Here is a 22,975-nt window from a genome sequence, read left to right as displayed (position 1 = left end):
AGCCAGTTTGAATATAGTTTATTTATTATATATTTGATATGTTAACATAAATATTATTTAATTATTTAATAAATAAATATTTAGAAAATTAAAGTGAAACTTACTGAAATAATTTAATTAAGTATTTAATAAGTACTTTTCTTTTAATAAACTCACATTGGTTAAAAAAATTCAGCAGATTGTGGAAAGTACTTAAAAAAATCATAAACCTGTTATAGCTATGTCTTTTTTTTTTTTTTTTTTTTTTTTTTTTTGCGGTATGCGGGCCTCTCACTGTTGTGGCCTCTCCCGTTGCGGAGCACAGGCTCCGGATGCGCAGGCCTAGCGGCCATGGCTCACGGGCTTAGTTGCTCCGCGGCATGTGGGATCTTCCCGGACCAGGGCACGAACCCGTGTCTCCTGCATCGGCAGGCGGATTCTCAACCACTGCGCCACCAGGGAAGCCCGCTATGTCTTTTTAGTTTAAGAAATGTTTCTAAATTTTTATTTCTGTATTTGAACATTGATTTCTCATCATTTAAAAAGTATGTTTTCTCACATTACAAAAAGTCCTACCAATTTTTTACTGTTTATATAATCAATGGTGATAATCGTGCTATTCCACCCCATATTTTCATGTGCAGATTATTTAAAGTAAAAATAGATATTACTTTTAATAACTTTCAGTATGCCAAAAATTACATTTTCAACATGTGATTTAATGTTTCTTTGTGTAATAACTAAAGATGAACATAATACAAATATGAAAATCAATCTAATTTCTCAGTAAATCCAGCCTTAGACATTGAAGTTTTAAGATAATTTATTTCTAAGTTATCCAGCTAGTCACCTGTCTTAGGGAGTTTTTCTTTGCTCATTAGGAAAAAGATTCAGTCCCTTCAGTGTGCGTTTACTGCAAGCACCTCTCCTGGTGTATAATTGTACACTGATGGAGATAAATGTTCCACTTGCCATTTGTTTCACATCTCACCTTGTATGGATTTGAACAGCATGGTACTATGATTTATGGAGCTTTCAAGCAGATGTCATTGCAGTGGCAATTAATATCTAGTTCCTGCTGCTGTGTACGATGATTGCTCCTGGAAATTAGATATTATTCTTAATTTTCTTCCCCATTTGTCAGATACAGGTTTACTGTCATAGCCACCATGACACAGCAAGTGACCTCGCACACTATGCTAAGCTCATGGGAATGAGGAAGTGCCATGGTTCCAACCAGCCCAAAACTATAATGTGTGTAACAAGCTGCCCAAGATCCTTTACCAGACTTAGGCAAATCCTGCCACATTGACAACTATGTTTTATTGAGAGCAGCTGAGAGCAAGCAAAGTCACAGTTTTAGATGTGTTGAGAAGACTTTGTTGGAGTCAGACAGGAAATTGGAAATCTCAAGAATGTTTGTCATAGTGGGAGAATTATTTTTTTCAAATATTATACTGTAGGAAGAAAAGATCCTGCTATAAATGTTTGTATTTTAAGATAATCAAAGTAATCTGAATTTTTACTTCTATTTTCTCCTTTAGAATAATCTCTGTAGAATTACCAGATGATGCCAGACAGTTTGGAATTCAGTTCAGATGGTGGCAACCATATCATTCTTCCCAGGGAGAGGATGTATGGGCTATTGATGAGATTATCATGACATCTGTACTTTTCAACAGCATTAGTCTTGACTTTACCAATCTTGTGGAGGTCACTCAATCTCTGGGATTCTACCTGGGAAATGTTCAGCCATACTGTGGCCACGACTGGACCCTTTGGTGAGGATTTCATCTTTGTTCTTGTTGTTATTGTTACAATTTACATTAAGGATTGAAACCCAAAGATGATCTTCCAATCCATCCACCACTTAGTCGTTTGTTGACAAACATTAGCTGAACATGAACTATTTGAAAAGTCGCTGTTATGTCTATATGTAAGTTATCTTGGGAAAGAAGACTAAAAACAAAACACTGATAGATTTAAATAAATATAAAATTTCACTATATTTATTCATGTAAAATTTTCATTTTCCCATCATTACATATAAAAACCTTCTTCAAGAAGTGTTAATAGCTAAAGTGACTAACATATTCTCCCTTCATGGAGGTCCATCATGATCATAGTGAAAAGTGAAATCACTCTAATGACTATTTTAATAAAATTTCTCATCACATGTTTTATTTTCATGCTGTCTTACATAAAGTCCAAGAAGTTTCTCCAACCCAAAAATATTCTTTTTAGTCCATTTTATCAAGCAGTATTGGACCAGTGACTTGTATAGTTAGTGTCAGTGGGGTTTCAAGAGTGTGGAATCTCCTAGTCAAGATACCTTTCATTCTTAGATTTTTTTTCTCCCTATCGTCATATGCAAACTTAATTATACATTAAGCAGTAAATAAATAACTTAAGACTATGATTAGTACTTCAAGAACATCAGTAGGATGACACAATAGTGATTACCTAGTTAGGAAGTGACAACTTTAGATAGAGAGGAGGCTGTGTTAGGGTAGTTCAGAGAGTGGATACAGCACATTCCACTAATTGGAAGGTAAAAGAGCAGGAAGTTCCAGGCACATGAAAATCTGAAGGAATAGCGTACAACTACAGGAAACTCTGCAGTGCAAAGACTCCCAAAGCATGAGTGACCATGACATGTTCAAAAACCAGGGAGGAGGCCAGTGGTGCTGGAGCCCAGGTAATGAGGGAGCGAATGTCAGAAATAGAAGCCAAGAGATATGCAGAAGCCAGATCAGATAGGACTTTCTAGGCATAGAGATCCTAGGTTAAGTCTCAGGTCTGTGTAATTTCAAAAGTCACAAACTTCACCACTGTGTAAACTGCCCCTCTTTGGGTTCCTTTAGAACTTTAAACATGATTGAGGAATAATTTTCTAAGAGTCTTTTACTTTCTATTGAGTCATGGTCAGACCAATTTAATTTCTCCAGATGAATCTTGCCAAAAGCTATTCACTGCAATTGTCTCCCAAGAGCATATCATAAATGACCCATCAGTGACCTTATCATAATTAGAGGTAAATTTTACACACCATTGCACATAAAATTACCTTTGATGGGAATTGTGCATGGACAGTCACATCTCACACACAGCAGGCTAAAATTCTAGCATCAAAATGACAGATAATGGCATGGATGTACAGCTGATCACTTTTACTGCAAGCACTGTCAAACTAGATAGAATGAAATTTCTCTATGACAAAATATGAAAGGTTATATTTGTGTGTTTTCTAGTTGATAGCCTCAGATGCTTGTTTTAATTCATGCTGTTTCTTAGTCCTGGGGTCCTCAAAGAAAATAAAGGGGTGAAGCAAATAAGATACAAAGATGTAAAGCAAAATGAGATTTCTTGGAATTTTATGATTCTGCAATTTTAAATTGACCTGAATTAACAATAATCCAAATTGGTCATATACCATAAACTGTATCCCCCAAGTTTGTGTAGCAGTTTTTCTTTCCAGCACTTTGAATACAACAAAGAATCATATCATGAATGCAAGTCCTGTATAATGTTTATTTTTTCGTAAATAGTTAACATCTGCTCAGATAAACTCCAAAGTTGCTGAGCATTTTAATTTTAACACTTGGGTTGAATACATGATAACAGCAGTTTAATTTCTGTGCTTTGCAAAACCCTAAGAACAATATCCTTTCATACAAGTCTGATGAATATTCTTAACCCACCACTGCTTTAATTGGTGGAGATACATTTACTCTGTGAAAGTACAATCACAATAATTATAGAAAACCATAAGAAAATATAAATAATTGTACAATCCCCATGGGCACCTTAAGCAGCGCCACAGGAGTTTTATTAACAACCACATGTGAGCAATCAAATTTGACTTCTCTGAAACGAAAAGGAGTTGTCTTGGTTATGAAACAACAGAGAGTATACTCTGGTGGTGATAATGAGACTAGAGAAACACATTAACCGCTTTAATAAGGACATGAAAAATGCCCTCTGTTCATTAAAATGAAGCAACATGGAAGATTTCAAACTGTTCCCATTTTCTTAGCCAATGAATCAGAATAAAGCCCCATTTAATGACACCGTTTTCTCTCTGCTGCTGTTGAAGAATATATTGTCCAAGTTCCAAGTTCAATGTGAACTCACTTTAGTGATGGTTTTCAGAAACACTTATTACAATATTGAAATTCAAATGATGATATTGGCCAACTATTTATCATAACTACCTAGTCCTAAAAACAAGTGTTTTTTTTAATGTAAAACCTTTGGAGCATGTTATCTTATTAACTAAAAATTCTTTGAACATATTTAAATATGTGGCCTCTGCCATTCAATGACCTGTTTTTCTCAAGGGAAATTTTGAAGTGTATACAGGTTCTCTACAAATGACTGGTGTTAAATTAATTATTGTTGGCTTTTGCCAGCTGAGAGTTCATTTGGTTCTCATTTTCTAACTCATGACTTTCCATGAGCATGGATTGTTGTTACTGAGAGTGTTCTCCAGGGAAAATTTGGACAATTGTTTATTCATTAGAAGAGCTACAGTCAATATGCTATAAGTCACTTTACAGTATGTCATCTTAGAGCACATTTTTCCGTGGGGAAACGAATTGCCTTTAATTATTTGTAGTACTTTCCTTTCTTCCATACATAGTATCTGAAATCAGAACCTCTGTCTGCTTTATGTTCTAAAAATAGTCTTTAAAGCCTCTTCAATATATTTTAAGATCACTAAGGGAATTATTTTAATTGAGATTTATTAAAGGTTATTTGCCTAATACTATTAGTGATAATACCAAGGGACATTTACATTCCTCTGTCTTATCTAGTAGACTAGCTAAGTATACAGGTGGAAAGGACATTGCTGTCACATTATCTAGAGTTTTGGTTTCAAAATGTGTAAAACTATGAGGGTATGGTCATCATAGCATATTAGAATTGGCAATTCGTTTTAGTAGAAAAGGTAAGGAGTTTTCCAGACAAGCAAAGGCTAAAGGAGTTCAGCACCACTAGATAGGCTTTACAAAAACAGTGATAAAGGACGGTCTTCAAGCTGAAACAGAAAGGCTCTAGTTAGTAACAGGAACAGATATAAAAGTGTAAATCTCACTGCTAAAGGTAAATATATAGTTAAGTTCAAAATACTCTCATGTTGTAGTGGTAGTGAGTAAATCACTTATAAATCTAGTATGAAGGTTAAAAGACAAAAATAATTTTTAAAATGTAACTATAATAATCTGTTAACAGATAGACAAGATAAAAAAGATGTAAATTATGACATCTAAAACATGAAACATGGTGGGGCGGTGTAAAAATGTAGAGCTTTAGTGTGCATTTGACTTAAATTGTTATCAGTTTAAAATAGACTGTTACAAATGTAAGATGTTTTATATAAACCTCATGGTTTCCACAAAGTAAAAACCCAGAGTAGATACACAAAAGATAAAGAGAAGGGAATCTAAGCATACCACTACAGAATATCATCAGATCACAAAGGAAAAGAGTTAGAGAAGAAAGGAAAAAAGGAATTACAAAACAGCCAGAAAACAATGAACAAAATGGCAATAGTAAGTCCATACTGATCAAAAATTACTTTAAATGTAAATGGACTGAATTCTCCAATCAAAAGTCATAGAGTGGCTGAATGGATAAACAAATAAGACCCAACTGTATGCTGCCTCCAAGACTCTCACTTCAGCTTTAAGACCACACACCAACTCAAAGTAAAGGGATGGGAAAAGATATTCCATACATACAAAAGCCAGAAGAAAGTAGGAGTAGCTATACCTGTATCAGACAAAATAGGCTTTAAGACAAGGACCTACAAAAACAAACCCGTAACAATTAAGAAAATGGTAATAGGAACATACATATTGATAATTACCTTAAACATGAGTGGATTAAATGCTCCAACCAAAAGACACAGGCTCGCTGAATAGATACAAAACAAGACCTATATATATGCTGTCTACAAGAGACCCACTTCAGAGCTTGGGGCACATACAGACTGAAAGTGAGGGTATGGAAAAGATATTCCATGCAAATGGAAATCAAAAGAAAGCTAGTGTAGCAATACTCATATCAGATAAAATAGACTTTAAAATAAAGAATGTTACAAGAGACAAGGAAGGAAACTACATAATGATCAAGGGATCAATCCAAGAAGAAGATATAACAATTATAAATATACATGCAGCCAACATAGGAGCACCTCAATACATAAGGCAAATACAAACAGCTATAAAAGGAAATAGACAGTAACACAATAAAGGTGGGGGACTTTAACACCTCACTTACACAAATGAACAAATCATCAGACAGAAAACTAATAAGGAAACACAAGCTTTAAATGACACAATAGTCCAGATAGATTTAATTGATATTTATAGGACATTCCATCCAAAAACAGCAGATTACACTTCCTTCTCAAGTGCACACGGAACATTCTCCAGGATAGATCACCTCTTGGGTCACAAATCAAGGCTCAGTAAATTTAGGAAAATTGAAATCTCATCAAGGATCTTTTCCAACCACAATGCTATGAGATTAGAAATCAATTACAGGGGAAAAAAAAACTTTAAAAAAACACAGACACATGGAGGCTAAACAGTATGTTACTAAATAACCAAGAGATCACTGAAGAAATCAAACAGGAAATGAGAAAATACCTAGAGACAAATTACAATGAAAACACAATGATCCAAAACTTACAGGATGCAACAAAAGCAGTTCTATGAGGGAAGTTTATGGCAATACAAGCCTACCTCAAGAAACATCTCAAATAAACAATCTAACCTTACACCTAAAGGAACTAGAGAAAGAAGAACAAACCAAAACCAAAGTTAGTAGAAGGTAAGAAATCATAAAGATCAGAGCAGAAATAAATGAAATAGAAACAAAGAAAAAAATAGCAAAGATCAATAAAACTAAAAGCTGGTTCTTTGAGAAGATAAAATCGATAAACCTTTAGTCAGACTCATCAAGAAAAAGATGGAGAGTAATCAATAAAATTAGAAATGAAAAAGGAGAAGTTACAATGGACACTGCAGAAATCTGAAGCATCCTAAGAGATTACTACAAGCAACTCTATGCCAATAAAGTAGACAACCTGGAAGAAATAGACAAATTCTTAGAAAGGTATACCCTTCCAAGACTGAACCAGGAAGAACTAGATATATAAACAGACCAATCACAAGTAGTGAAATTGAAACTGTGATTAAAACTCTTCCAACAAACAAAAGTCCAGGACCAGATGGCTTCACAGGTGAATTCTATCAAACATTTAGAGAAGAGCTAACATCCATCCTTCTCAAACTCTTACAAAAAATTGCAGAGGAAGGAACACTCCCAAACTCATTCTATGAGGCCACCATCACCCTGATACCAAAACCAGACAAAGATACTACAAAAAAAGAAATTTACAGACCAATATCTCTGATGAATATTGATGCAAAAGTCCTCAACAAAATACTAGCAAACAGAATCCAACAACACATTAAAAGAATCATACACCATTATCAAGTGGAATTATTCACAGGGATGCAAGGATTCTTCAATATACACAAATCAATCAATATATGCAAATCAACAAATTGAAGAATAAAAACCATATGATCATCTCAATAGATGTAGAAAAATCTTTTGACAAAATTCAACACCTATTTATGATAAAAAACTCTCCAGAAAGTGAGCATAGAGGGAACCTACTTCAACATAATAAAGGCCATATATGACAAACCCGCAGCAAACATCATTCTCAATGGTGAAAAACTGAAAGCATTTCCTCTAAGATCAGGAACAAGACAAGGATGTCCGCTCTCGCCACTATTATTCAACATAGTTTTGGAAGTCCTAACCATGGCAATCAGGGAAGAAAAAGAAATAAAAGCAATACAAATTGGAAAAGAAGAAGTAAAACTGTCACTTTTTGCAGATGACATGGTACCATTAATAGAGAATCCTACAGATGCCACCAGAAAACTACTAGAGCTAATCAGTGAATTTGGTAAAGTTGCAGGATACAAAATTAATGCACAGACATCTCTTGCATTCCTATACACTAATGATTAAAAATCTGAAAGAGAAATGAAGGAAACACTCCCATTTACCATTGCAACAAAAAGAATAAAATACCTAGGAATAAACGTACCAAGGGAGACAAAAGACCTCTACTCATAAAAGTATAAGACACTGCTGAAAGAAATCAAAGATGACACAAACAGATGGAGAGATATACCATGTTCTTGGATTGGAAGAGTCAACAATGTGAAAATGACGATACTACCCAAAGAAATCTACAGGTTCAATGCAATCCCTATCAAATTACCAGTGACATTTTTTACAGAACTAGAACAAAAAAATCTTAAAATTTGTGTGGTGACACAAAAGACACCAAATAGCCAAAGCAGTCTTGAGGGAAAAAAACATAGGTGGAAGAATCAGACTCCCTGACTTCAGACTATACTACAAAGCTACAGTAATCAAGACAATATGGTACTGGCACAAAAACAGAAATATAGATCAATGGAACAAGATAGAAAGTCCAGAGATAAACCCACACACCTATGGTCAACTAATCTATGACAAAGGAGGCAAGGATATACAATGGAGAAAAGACAGCCTCTTCAATAAGTGGTGCTGGTAAACTGGACAGCTACGTTTAAAAGAATGAAATTAGAACACTCCCTAACACCATATACAAAAGTAAACTCAAAATGGTTTAGAGACCTAAATGTAGTAGCAGACACTATAAAACTCTTAGAGGAAAACATAGGAAGAACACTCTTTGACATAAATCACAGCAAGATCTGTTTTGATCCACCTCCTAGATTAATGGAAATAAAAACAAATGGGACCTAATGAAACTTAAAAGCTTTTGCAAAGCAAAGGAAACTATAAACAAGACGAAAAGACAAACCTCAGAATGGGAGAAACCATTTGCAAATGAATCTACAGACAAAGGATTAATCTCCAAAATATATAAACAACTCATTCAGCTCAATATTAGAAAAACAAACACCCCAATCAAAAAATGGGCAGAAGACCTAAATAGACATTTCTCCAAAGAAGACATACAGATGGCCAAGAAGCACATGAAAAGCTGCTCAACATCACTAATTATTAGAGAAATGCAAATCAAAACTACAATGAGGTATCACCTCACACTAGTTAGAATGGGCATCGTCAGAAAATCTACAAACAACAAATGCTGGAGAGGGTGTGGAGAAAAGGGAACCCTCTTGCACTGTTTTGGGGAATGTAAATTGATACAGCCACTATGGAGAACAGTATGGAGGTTCTTTGAAAAACTAAAGATAGAATTACCATATGACCCAGCAATTCCACTACTGGGCATATACCCAGAGAAAACCATAATTCAAAAAGACACATGCACCCCAAAGTTCATTGCAGCACTGTTTACAATAGCCAGGTTATGGAAGCAACCTAAATGCCCATCGACAGATGAATGGATGAAGAAGATGTGGTACATATATACAATGGACTATTACTCAGCCATAAAAAGGAACGAAATTGGGTCATTTGTAGGGACGTGGATGGATCTAGAGACTGTCATACAGAGTGAAGTAAGTTAGGAAGAGAAAAACAAATATCGTATATGAATGCATATATGTGGAACCTAGAAAAATGGTACAGATGAACCAGTTTTCAGGGCAGAAATAGAGACACAGATGTAGAGATAAATTTGGTGTCCATATATGGACACCAAGGGGGGAAAGTGGAGGGGGTAGTGGTGGTGGTTGGATGAATTGGGAAATTGGAAATGACATATATACACTAATATGTATAAAATAGATAACTAATAAGAACCTGCTGTAGAAAAATAAATAAAATTTTAAAAAATAAAAGATAAAAAGTATATGACCATCTCAATAGATGCAGAGAAAGCATTTGACAAAATTCAAAATCTATTTATGATAAAAACTCTCAACATAGTACATATAAAGGGAACATACCTCAACATAATTAAGGCCATCTATGACAAGCCCACTCAATGATGAAAGGCTGAATGCATTTGCTCTAAGATCAGGAACAAGGCAAGAATGCCCACTGTCACCATTTTTATTCAATATAGTCCTGAATGTCCTAGCCAGAGCAATTAGGCAAGAAAGACAAAAGTCTCCAAAATAGAAAGGAAGAAGTAAAACAGTCTTTATTTGCAGATGATATGATATTATATCATTATATATAGAAAAACTAAAGACTCCACGGAAACTGCTAGAACTAGTAAACAGATTCAGCAAAGTTGCAGGATACAAAATCAATACACAAAAAATTAATAGCATTTCTGTATGTTAACAGTGAACTACCAGAAAGAAAAATTAAGAAAACAATTCCATTTACAATTGCATCAGAAAGAATAAAATGCCTAGCAATAAATTTGACCAAGGAAGTGAAAGATCTGTACACTGAAGACAGTAAGACATTGATGAAAGAAATTGAAGAAGACACAGAAAAATGGAAATATAATCAGTGCTCATGGATTGGGATGATTAATATTGTTCTAATGTCCATACTACCCAAAGTAATCTATAGATTCAGTGCAGTCCCTATCAAAATTCCAGTGACATTTTTCACAGAAATAGAAGAAACAATCCAAATAGTTGTATAAAAACCACAAAAGACCCTCAAATAGGCAACACAATCTTGAGAAAGAATAATAAAGCAGGAAGCATCATACTCCCTGGTTTCAAACTATATTACAAAGCTATAGTAATCAAAACAGTATGGTATTGGCATAAAAACAGACATGTAGATCAATAGAGAACAGAAAAGAGAGCCCAGAAATAAACCAATCCATATATGATCAATTAATTTTTGACAAAAGAGCCAAGAATGTACAATGGGAAAAGGACTGTCTTCAATAAATGGTGTTTGGAAAACTGAACAGCCAGACACCAAAGAAAAAAACTGGACTACACAAAACCATCCCAAAAATTAACTCAAAATGGATCAAAGACTTGAACATAAGACCTGAAGCCATAAAACTCCTAGAAGAAAACATAGGCAGTAAGCTCCTTTACATCAGTCTTGGCAATTATTTTTTTGCATTTGACACCAAAAGCAAAGGCCATGAAAGCAAAAAATCACAAGTGGGACTATATTAAACTAAAAAGCTTATACATAGCCAAGAAAACTGTCAATGAAATGGAATGGGAGAAAATATTTACAAATCCTATATCTGATAAGGTGTTAATATCTAAAATATATAAAGAACTCAAACAACTCACTAGCCAAAAAAAACCCCTAAACAATGTAATTTTTTAAATGGGCAGGGCTTCCCTGGTGGCACAGTGGTTGAGAATCTGCCTGCCAATACAGGGGACATGGGTTCGAGCCCTGGTCTGGGAAGATCCCACATGCCGTGGAGCAACTAACTAGGCCCATGAGCCACAACTACTGAGCCTGTGCGTCTGGAGCTTGTGCTCTGCAACAAGAGAGGCTGCAATAGTGAGAGGCCCACACACTGTGATGAAGAGTGGCCCCTGCTTGCCGCAACTAGAGAAAGCCCTCACACAGAAACGAAGACCCAACACAGCCAAAAATAAATAAATAAATTAATTATTTTTTAAATGGGCAAAGGATCTAAATAGATATTTTACCAAAGAAGATGTACAGATGACCAACAGGTTCATGGAAAGATGTTCACCATCGCTAATCATCAGGGAAATGCAAATCAAAACCACAATGAGCTATCAGCTCACACATGTTAGAGTGGCTGTTATCAAAAAAACAAGAAATAACAAGTTTTGACGAGGATGTGGTGAAAGGGGATCCTTGTGCACTGTTGGTGGGAAGCAGCCATTATGGAAAACTTTATGGAGGTTCCTCAAAAAATTAAAAATACGATCCAGCAATTCTGCTTCTGAGTATATATCTGAAAGAAATGAAATCACTATCTTGAAAATATATTTGTTCCTCCTCCCCATGTTTGTGGCAGCATTATTTACAATAGCCAAGACACAGAAATAACAAGAGTGTCCATCGATATGTGAATGTATGATAAAGACAGTGTGATACATACAATGGAGTATTTTCATCCATAAAAAAGAAGGAAATTCTACCATTTGTGACAACATGCATGGACCTTGGAAAAATACAAACTCATAGATACAGAGAGAGATTGGTGGTTGCCAGAGGTGGGGGGTGGAAGATGGACAAAATGGGTGAAGTGAGTCAAAAGGCACAGACTTTTCACTTACAAGATTAATAAGTTCAGGGGATGTAATGTACAGCATTATGACTGTAATTAACAATACTGTATTTTATATTTGAAAGTTGCTAAGAGAGTAGATCTTAAAAGTTCTCATCACAAGAAAAAAATTTTGTAACTGTGAGGTGATAGATGTCAGCTAAACTTATTGCAGTGATCAGTTTGCAGCATATACATATATCAGATCGTTGTGTTGTATACCTAATACAATGGCATATGGCAATTATATCTCAATAAAACTGGATTCAAAAAATGTATGTTCACATCTCATGGGGCATCTATAAACATGCACAACAAAAAAGAATTTGTATATTTTATGAGAAGCAAGAGTTGCCTAGGGGAAAATCTCATACTAAAAGGATCCTAAAAGCATGTTTATCTCATAATACAAATTAAACACAATTCACTTGCAATAAAAGGTAGGAAATAGTACTGTGGCTCTATTACCAATTGAAGAAAATCAGTAATTTAGCATTATATAATAGTCATATAATAATATAGCAGAACTGAACAATGAGTGGGATGTGTTTTAAGCTGTACAAGAGGAGCTATAAAGTAGTTGTTAAGGTACTTCTAGATTATAAGAACCATCAAGAATCAACAGTAATGTGTAGTAATTGATAACACAAAAAGATTTCCTAACTGACCTAGAAAAATGCCTTCAGAGCTCATGCTTGCACAAACCTGACATGAATTTGTGGGGACTGTCAAGCCCACAGGCAGGTCTAATACACATTTAGCAAGCAGTGGGCAAAACAGTTTTTAATGAGATCTACCTTTTCTTCTGCTACCTTTTGGTTAATTTTTAAAAATAGGAATATGTATTTGCAGGGGTTAAGAGTCAAGAGTCTTTTCTACATGCAGATCTTTATTCGTTCGGAGTGGTCTCATGAAAATAGTCAAGGAGGTGGCCTGATACTAATATAAGGAATGTGTCATTGATAAACATTGACAAAGGAGAGGTTGGATTAGTGCCCTGCTGAAATTTTGGACAGCCTTGATCCCTTAGGTCACAAGAGAAATAAATTTATAACTATCCCTTTATAAAATGAATTTGTTTATAGAATAAAAATGATTGCCAAGTAAATGTCTTTAGGATTTTTCTTTCACTGAACATCAACCCATAATTTACATAGAAATTTTGTCAGCTTAAATTGTTTATTAGTAAGCCTAGAGTATTCTTGGGATTATTTTTTACAAAAACTATTAGAAAGAATAGTAAATCAACTCAAATTGTGCTGCTGAAGAAAGTCAGTTGGAGTGAACTGGCTCCCAAGAGCCACTTCAACTACCATTTCTCAGTAAGTGATTAGGAAGCTTAGCAAATAGATAAGGTAAATACATTGAGTGACAAACTGAAAAGTCACTATTATTTTCAACAGCTATGAAAAAAGTATTTTCAGTGCCCAGGGGAATCAGTGCCTCTATAAAATTGGTAATATAATTGAGTATACCCCCAAATAAATTTAAAAATGACTTTCTAAAATAAATCCTATTTATTAGGCTTTTTCATCATGAAGGTTTCATTACATGAAATTTTTCATTTGTTGATAGGCTAATTTATACATTCAACTGTTTATTGATTGCACTACAAGTGCTGTTTGTCCTGAAGGTACAGCACTTGTTACTGAAGATGAAGATAGAAAAGCCCTTTGTTTGTGGAGCTTATTTTCTAGAGGAGAAAATCAAAAGTGAGCAAGTAAACAAATTTGTAATAATATTCCAGATAGTGGTAATTGCTGTGAGGATAAAGGAATGGAATGTTAGATGACATAAGTGGAGAGTGAGACTATTTTAGGTAAGATGTTTAGGGAAACCTTCCTGGGAGTGTAGAGACCAGAATAATGAGAAAGAAACACTGATGTGAAAGTGTGCAAGGAAATCATTACAGGCAGAAACAGCAAGAGCATAGGTCCTGAGGCAAGCAAGGAACTATTGATAGATTATGTTAGGGCCTTATAGAGCAACAGAGAGACTTTGGATTTTATTTTAAGTGTTACGGGAATCCAGTAAATAATTTGAAGCAAGGGAGTGATGTAATCATATTTTTAATGTAATTGTAACTGCTGTGTGAGCATAGGTGGTAAGGGTAATAGGAGAAGCAGTAGAAGGAGCTCAGCTCAGAGGCCAGTAGTGTCACCCACATATGCTTACAGTGTTGCAAGGAACAGGCTGATGCACCACTTGAAAATATATATTGGAGAACAGAGGCTTAGGACCTGCCAAAGGAATGAATAAAATGGCCATGTTCCCAGATTCATGTCCAAACAGTTGACTTTTGAGTCATTTCTTTCTCCAAAGTTAGATTTTCCTAAAAATCTCCCTTTGGACTAAGCGGCTAAGTGAGATTTCAGAAGTAGGAGAACATACCACTAAACAAATTAATAACAGAAATCTGCCTTTCATGATCTAGATTCAAGGTATGTCTGGCTCGTTGAAAAAGAAATTTAATAGGCTGAAGTAGTTACTTTCTACAGACAGTGGTTCACAGAGCTTCGTGGTAGGCCTTGGGTGGCCTGACCTGGTCAGCGTCTCCTGCCTCCCTGCCTTTCGCTCAATCCTGCCCAACCACATCGTTCTTCCTACTCTACCCCAACGAGCCAAGCTCTTTCATCTCCCAGCACCTTTGCATTGCCTATGCCTCTTCCTAGGAAGTTCTTTCGTTAGCCTCAGTGCCAGGCCTCCAAGTTTTCCAGAGAACTGGAAGAAGTCCAGGAGCTTGGAAAATGAATATTGTTTCAAAAATATGATAAGAAAATTGCAAAACTAAAATTAATAAATTTAAATTAAATATCTGCAAAACACAACATATGCCAACCCCATTAATTGCTAAATTTAAATATTCATGAAATTTGATGCTATTAGAAATAATTTTTTTGTCAGATTCCTGAGTATGTTGAGAAATCATAGACAAATGTATATTCCCTACATTACCAGTAGCCAAATAAAATTTAAAGGCAAAATTATAAAATCCACATGAAGGTTTTTGCAACAAAAAATACATATGTAATATGTTTGCCATGATGTGTGATGGCATTTCCAAAATTAAAAGGGTCAAAGTCCTATAAAAGTCTTAAAATGGCCCTGCTTCAGTAGTAACTAAGTTAGTACACGCTATATGGTTGCACATAGTTGGAAGGATAAAGAAAGAGAGAATTTCAAAGATTCCTCATGTATCTTTCTCTCTCGCCTCACCTCTTCCCTCCAACCTAAACATTTTCATTCAGGGCTCTCAGGCCTAACTACATGGGCCAGTGTGTTCCTTCCTGAAAGGAAGTGAGGTGCAAGAGGAAACAGGAAAGGGATAACAGAGACAACAGGATTGTGTTGAAAAGGCAAGCCCTAATTATAAGCAGTGTAAATATGGATTGGGTAAGTTCACTTCAACCAAAATTGGTTCTGGAGTTAGTATGGATGCAATGTAAGAATAACAGGAGGAAGGAGATTCTGGATAGCCAAAGATCTGAGATGAGGTGAAGTTATTAACAGAGGCTGGAAACAGCTAAAGCTTCTCTGATTCCTCTCCTCCCGCCAGAAGAGGAGGGAAGTCTTGTTGGGTCCCTGACAACTTCACTACTCACACATCCACAGGTTCCTGGCAAGAGACTGGCAGGCATTTTGAGAGTTGAGAGGAGCTATTTTCCCCTGGGTCCTTGATCTCCCCACTCTCTGATAGTCTGTCCTCTTTCTGGCCCTCGGTCTCCCTTTCTCTCTCTCTGCTTCTCTTTGGGAGCCAAAGCTCAGGCTGTGCTTCATGCTGACTCCCCCTCTGACTTTTAAGGGAAACGACTGTGGCAGACATTTCCCTTTTTCTGCCGCAGTTTACTTCCAGCTGCTGGACATTTCCTAAAACTGCTGTGAGGTGGACAAAAAGATTCAGCTGAGACTTGACAGATATCTTTGAAAGCATTACCTCACCAACAAATTTCTGTAAACTTTTAAAATTTCTATAAATGTTAAAACTAGATTTTTTTTTAAAGTTGTTGGAATTAGCTGCTGGCATGTAGGGTTTGGGAGAATTGAGCTAGTTTCACAGGAGACAAAGGTGGGTGACTGGGGTGCAGATGGACCTCTAGACTCCCAACAAAGGCGAGTCACCTGCCAATCTCATGTAGCACCCATGTAGGTGAGTGCAACCTGGTTAGAAAGAGAGTACAGTGGTAACAGCCACTGTGTACAACAGCCTGAATGTCTAACCTAGGTGACACGTTCCCCCCTATTCTATCTCCCACACAGAAAGTTATCTGATCCTTGAGAGAAAACTGCTACTAAGTGTCCAATTTTTTGCTGAGTTTTGTTTGCCAAGAGGCTGCTTTCTGTAAAAGCTGAAGAAACAGAAGCCAAGCAGCTCAATTTTAGCGTCATATAGCTTAAAGTAAAATGTTAGTCCTGACTTGAAGAATCATGTGTAAATTTCCAAACTGAGAAAATGGAAGTGACACTGAAGAAGCTAAAGAATGTAAACTATGTACTTTAAGTAGGAATGGTAACAATAAGCAAAATAAAGCAGATGCTAGGAACAAAAGTATAAAAGGAGCCTGAAATACATGCTGAAAAGCACATGTATTCCAGAATATCTTCTATTGACCATTCAGCCTAACAAGATAAATACAGAGTGGTTTAGTCACTTAAGAAATCAATAAGGATTTTTAAAACGAAGTATTGAGTAAATACATGACAAAATGCATTATATGTAGAAATTTCAAATTTGTTCAAAGCTGTAGACTGAAGTAAGTAAAAAAGATTATCAGGGAATTCCCTGGTGGCACAGGGGTTAAGAATCTGCCTGCCAATGCAGGGGACACAAGTTTGAGCCCTGGTCTGGGAAGATCCCACATACAGCGGAGCAACTAAGCCTGTGTGCCACAACTACTGAGCCTGTGTTCTAGAGCCCATGAGCCACCACTACTGAGCCTATGAGCCATAACTAGTGAAGCCTACATGCCTAGAGCCCGTGCTCCACAAAAGAGAAGCCACCACAATGAGAAGCCCACGCACCGCAATGACAGTAGACCCTGCTCACCACAACTAGAGAAAGCCTGTGCGTAACAACGAAGACCCAACACAGCCAAACATATATAAATAAATTTATTTTTTTAAAAAAGACTTTCATAAAATAAATTTGTATCTAGAAATTGCTTACATGGAGAATTACTCCAGTTGAGAAACTGGTGGAAAGAATGTAGTCAGGAAAACAAGGGGAAAATTAATAAATCAGACTGTCATATGAATACAGTTTGTTAACCCCAAATGTTTTACATACTCTTTCTCTAAACTCCTCATTGAAGTGATCAAGGCAATGTAACAGAAAATGCTGAACCATTTTTGGAATTTGAAACTTGAATGCGCTTCTGGAAGAAATGGGGTGCAGGAGGAAAGTTTGTTGATGAGAGTGGAGTGAGTGAAAGTTGCATGGGGGGCCCAGATGTAAATCTGGGTGGAAGCCATAACCTGGACCTCAGACGCCACTTGAGACCTCTGACATTGCGCTCCGGAACAGAGAAGGGGAGCACCCAGCACCCTGCATGTCTAAGACCCAACACCCAGCCCTCAGGTGACTCCATGACAGGTTGGCTGCCCAAGGATTCTAAGCGAGGGGGAGAAGGGAATTAGCAGGAAGGAAAACAGACATCAAGAGCCATGTGGCTGACAGGGTCTTGGTGCCCCAGCTGGGTGTCAGGCCTGAGCCTCTGAGGTGGGAGAGCCAAGTTAAGGACATTGGACCACCAGAGACCTTCAGGCCCCACGTAATATCAATTGACAAACGCTCTCCCAGATACCCAGCTCCACCCAACGGCCAGTAAGCTCCAGTGCTTGACACCCCATGCCAAACAACTGGCAAGACAGGAACACAACCCCCCCCCCATTAGCAGAGAGGCTGCCTAAAATCATACTAACCTCACAGACACCCCAAAACACACCACCAGACATGGCCCTGCCCACGAGAAAGACAAGATCCAACCCCACCCACCACAATACAGGCACCAGTCCCCTCCACCAGGAAGCCTACACAAACCACTGAAACAGCCTTATCCACCGGGGGCAGACACCAAAAACAACAGGAACTACGAACGTGCAACCTGGGAAAAGGAGACCCCAAACACAGTAAGTTAAGCAAAATGAGAAGACAGAGAAACACACAGCAGATGAGGAGGCAAGTTAAAACCCCACCAGACCAAACAAATGAAGAGGAAATAGGCAGTCTACCTGAAAAAGAATTCAGAGTAATGATAGTAAAGATGATCCAAAATCTTGGAAATAGAATGGAGAAAATACAAGAAACGTTTAACAAGGACATAGAAGAACTAAAGAGCAAACAATGATGAACAACACAATAAATGAAATTAAGAATGAAATCAGTAGCTGAATAACTGAGGCAGAAGAACAGATCAGTGAACTTGAAGATAAAATAGTGGAAATAACTACCACAGACCAGAATAAAGAAAAAAGAATGAAAAGAATTGAGGACAGTCTCAGAGACATCTGGGACAACACTAAATGCACCAACACATTCAAATTATAGGGGTCCAAGAAGAAGAGGAGAAAAAGAAAGGGTCTGAGAAAATATTTGAAGAGATTATAGTTGAAAACTTCACTAACATGGGAATAGAAATAGTCAAGCAAGTCCAGGAAGCGTAGAGAGTCCTATACAGGAAAATCCAAGGAGAAACACGCCAAGACACATATTAATCAAACTATCAAAATTAAATACAAACAAAATATATTGAAAGCAGCAAAGTAAAAGCAACAAATAACATACAAGGGAATCCCCATAAGGTTAACACCTGATCTTTCAGCAGAAACTCTGCAAGCCAGAAGGGAGTGGCAGGACATATTTATAGTGATGAAAGGGAAAAACCTACAACAAAGATTACTCTGCCCATCAAGGATCTCATTCAGATTTGATGGAGAAATTAAAACCTTTATGGACAAGCAAAAGTTAAGAGCATTCAGCACCAGCAAACCAGCTTTACAACAAATGCTAAAGGAACTTCTGTAGGCAAGAAAGACAAGAGAAAGAAAAGACCTACAATGACAAGCCCAAACAGTGAAAATGGTAATAGGAACATACATATCAATAATTACCTTAAATGTAAATGGATTAAATGCTCCCACCAAAAGACATAGATTGGCTGAATGGATACAAAAACAAGACCTGTATATATGCTGTCTACAAGAGACCCACTTCAGACCTAGGGACACATACAGACTGAAAGTCAGGAGATGGAAAAAGATATTCCATGCAAGTGGAAATCAAAAGAAAGCTGGAGTAGCAAATCTCATATCAGACAAAATAGATTTTAAAATAAAAACTATTACAAGAGACAAAAAAGGACACTGCATAATGATCAAGAGATCAATCCAAGAAGAAGATATAACAATTGTAAATATTTAGGCACCCAGTATAGGAGCACCTCAATACATAAGGCGAATGCTAACAGCCATAAAATGGGAAATCGACAGTAACACAATCATAGTAGGGGCCTTTAACACACCACTTTGACCAATGGACAGATCATCCAAAATGAAAATAAATAAGGAAACACAAGCTTTAAATGATACATTAACCAAGGTGGACTTAATTGATATTTATAAGACATTCTGTCCCAAAACAATGGAATACACTTTCTTCTTAAGTGCTCATGAAACATTCTCCAGGATAGATCATATATTGGGTCACAAATCAAACCTTGGTAAATTTAAGAAAATTGAAATTGTATCAAGTATCTTTTCTGATGACAATGCTATGAGAATAGATATCAATTACAGGAAAAAGTCTGTAAAAAATACAAACACATGGAGGCTAAACAATATGCTACTAAATAACCAAGAGATCACTGAAGATATCAAAGAGGAAATCAAAAAATACCTAGAAAGAAACGACAAGAAAACACGACAACCCAAAACCTATGGGATGGAGCAAAAGCAGTTCTAAGAGGGAAGTTTATAGCAATACAATCCTACCTCAAGAAACAAGAAACATCGCAAATAAACAACCTAATCTTACACCTCAGTAGTTAGAGAAAGAAGGACAAAAAAAACCCCAAAGTTAGAAGAACGAAAGAAATCATAAGCATCAGATCAGAAATAAATGAAAAAGAAATGAAGTAAATGATAGCAAAGACCAATAAAACTAAAAGCTGGTTCTTTGAGAAGATAAACAAAATTGATAAACCATTAGCCAGACTCATCAAGATTTTTCTTGAGTCTTGGAGAACCCTCAAATCAATAGAATTAGACATGAAGAAGAAGTAACAACTGACACTGCAGAAATACAAACGATCATGAGAGATTACTACAAGCAACTATATGCCAACAAATTGGACAACCTGGAAGAAATGGACAAATTCCTAGAAAAGCACAACCTTCTGAGACTGAACCAGGAAGAAATAGAAAATATGAACAGACCAATCACAAGCACTGAAATTGAGACTGTAATTAAAAATCTTCCAACAAACAAAAGCCCAGGCTTCACAGGTGAATTCTATCAAACATTTAGAGAAGAGCTAACACCTATCCTTCTCAAAGTCTTCCAAAATATAGCAGAGGGAGGAACACTCCCAATCTCATTCTACAAGGCCACCATCACCCTGATACCAACACCAGACAAAGATATCACAAAAAAAGAAAACTACAGGCCAATATTACTGATGAACATAGATGCAAAAATCCTCAACAAAGTACTAGCAAACAGAATCCAACAGTGCATTAAAAGGATCATACACCATGATCAAGTGGGGTTTATTCCAGGAATGCAAGGATTCTTCAATATCCACAAATCAATAAATGTAATAAACCATACACAAATTGAGGGAGAAAAACCATATTATCGTCTCAATAGATGCAGAAAAAGCTTTCGACAAAATTCAACACCCATTTATGATTAAAAACCCTCCAGAAAGTAATTATAGAGGGAACGTACCTCAGCATAATAAAGGCCGAATATGACAGACCCACGGCCAACATCATTCTCAATGGTGAAAAACTGAAACCATTTCCTGTAAGATCAGGAACAAGACACAGTTTTCCACTCTCACCACTATTACTCAACATAGTTTTGGAAGTTTCAGCCACAGCAATCAGAGAAGAAAAAGAAAAGGAATCCAAATCAGAAAAGAAGAAGTAAAGCTGTCACTGTTTGCAGATGACATGATACTATACATAGAGAATCCTAAAGATGCTACCAGAAAACTCCTACAGCTAATCAATGAATTTGGTAAAGTAGCAGGATACAGAATTAATGCACAGAACTCTCTTGCATTCCTATACACTAATAATGAAAACTCTGAAAGAGAAATGAAGGAAACACTCCCATTTACCACTGCAAGAAAAAGAATAAAATACCTAGGAACAAACCTACCTAAGGAGACAAAAGACCTCTACTCAGAAAACTATAAGACACTGATGAAAGAAATTAAAGATGATACAAACAGATGGAGAGATATACTGATATACCATGTTCTTGGAGTGGAAGAGTCAACAATGTGAAAATGACTATACTACTCAAAGTAATCTACAGATTCAGTGTAATCCCTATCAAACTACCAATGGCATTTTTCACAGAACTAGAACAAAAAATTTCACAATTTGTATGGAAACCCAAAATACCCCAAATAGCCAAAGCAATCTTGAGAAAGAAAAACGGAGCTGGAGGAATCAGGCTCCTGGACTTCAGACTATACTGCAAAGCTACAGTAATCAAGGCAGTATGGTACTGGCACAATAACAGAAATATAGATCAATGGAACAGGACAGAAAGCCCAGAGATAAACCCATGCACATATGGTCACCTTATTTTTGATAAAGGAGGCAAGAATATACAACAGAGGAAAGACAGCCTCTTCAATAAGTGGTGCTGGGAAAACTGGAAAACTACATGTAAAAGAATGAAATTAGAACACTCCCTAGCACCATAGAAAGAAATAAACTCAAAATGGATTAAAGACCTAAATGTAAGACCAGTCACTGTAAAACTTAGAGGAAAACATAGGCAGAACACTCTATGACATAAATCACAGCAAGATCCTTTTTGACCCACCTCCTAGAGAAATGGAAATAAAAACAAAAATAAACAAATGGGACCTAATGAATCTTAAAAGCTTTTGCACAGCAAAGGAACCCATAAACAAGATGAAAAAACAACCCTCAGAATGGGAGAACATATTTGCAAATGAAGCAACTGACAATGGATTAATCTCCAAAATTTATAAGCAGCTCATGCAGCTCAGAATCAAAAAAACAAACAACCCAATCCAAAAATTGGCAAAAATCCTAAATAGACATTTCTCCAAAGAAGATATACAGATTGCCAACAAACACATGAAAGGATGCTCTACATCACTAATCATTAGAGAAATGCAAATAAAAACTACCATGAGGTATCACCTCACACAAGTCAGAATGGCCATCATCAAAAAATCTACAAACAGTAAATGCTGGAGAGGGTGTGGAGAAAAGGGAACCCTCTTGCACTGCTGGTGGGAATGTAAATTGATACAGCCACTATGGAGTATAGTATGGATGTTCCTTAAAAACTAGAAATAGAACTACCATATGACCCAGCAATCCCACTACTGAGCATATACCCTGAGAAAACCATAATTCAAAAAGAGTCATGCACCACAATGTTCATTGCAGCACTGTCTACAATAGCCAGGACATGGAAGCAACCTAAGTGTCCACTGACAGATGAATGGATAAAGAAGATGTGGCACATATATACAACAGAATATTACTCAGCCATAATAAGAAACAAAACTGAGTTATTTGTAGTTA

At 36.5% G+C, this 22,975-nt stretch overlaps 1 protein-coding gene across 4 annotated transcripts in view; it reads left to right on the top strand.

Moving 5' to 3' along the window:
- Positions 1–22,975, top strand: part of RELN (reelin) — a 539,216-nt gene that overhangs the window by 383,318 nt on the left and 132,923 nt on the right. For all 4 annotated transcript variants that reach the window (XM_067042797.1, XM_059074483.2, XM_067042796.1 and 1 more), the window contains one exon: positions 1,524–1,760. In XM_067042797.1, coding sequence (XP_066898898.1) covers positions 1,524–1,760 — 237 coding nt within the window. The remainder of the gene's footprint in view (positions 1–1,523; positions 1,761–22,975) is intronic.

Source organism: Kogia breviceps, chromosome 9 (genome assembly GCF_026419965.1).
Source record: "Kogia breviceps isolate mKogBre1 chromosome 9, mKogBre1 haplotype 1, whole genome shotgun sequence".
NCBI lineage: Eukaryota > Metazoa > Chordata > Mammalia > Artiodactyla > Physeteridae > Kogia > Kogia breviceps.
Note: the sequence above shows the minus strand (reverse complement) of the source record. Positions and strands in the feature narration are given on the sequence as shown.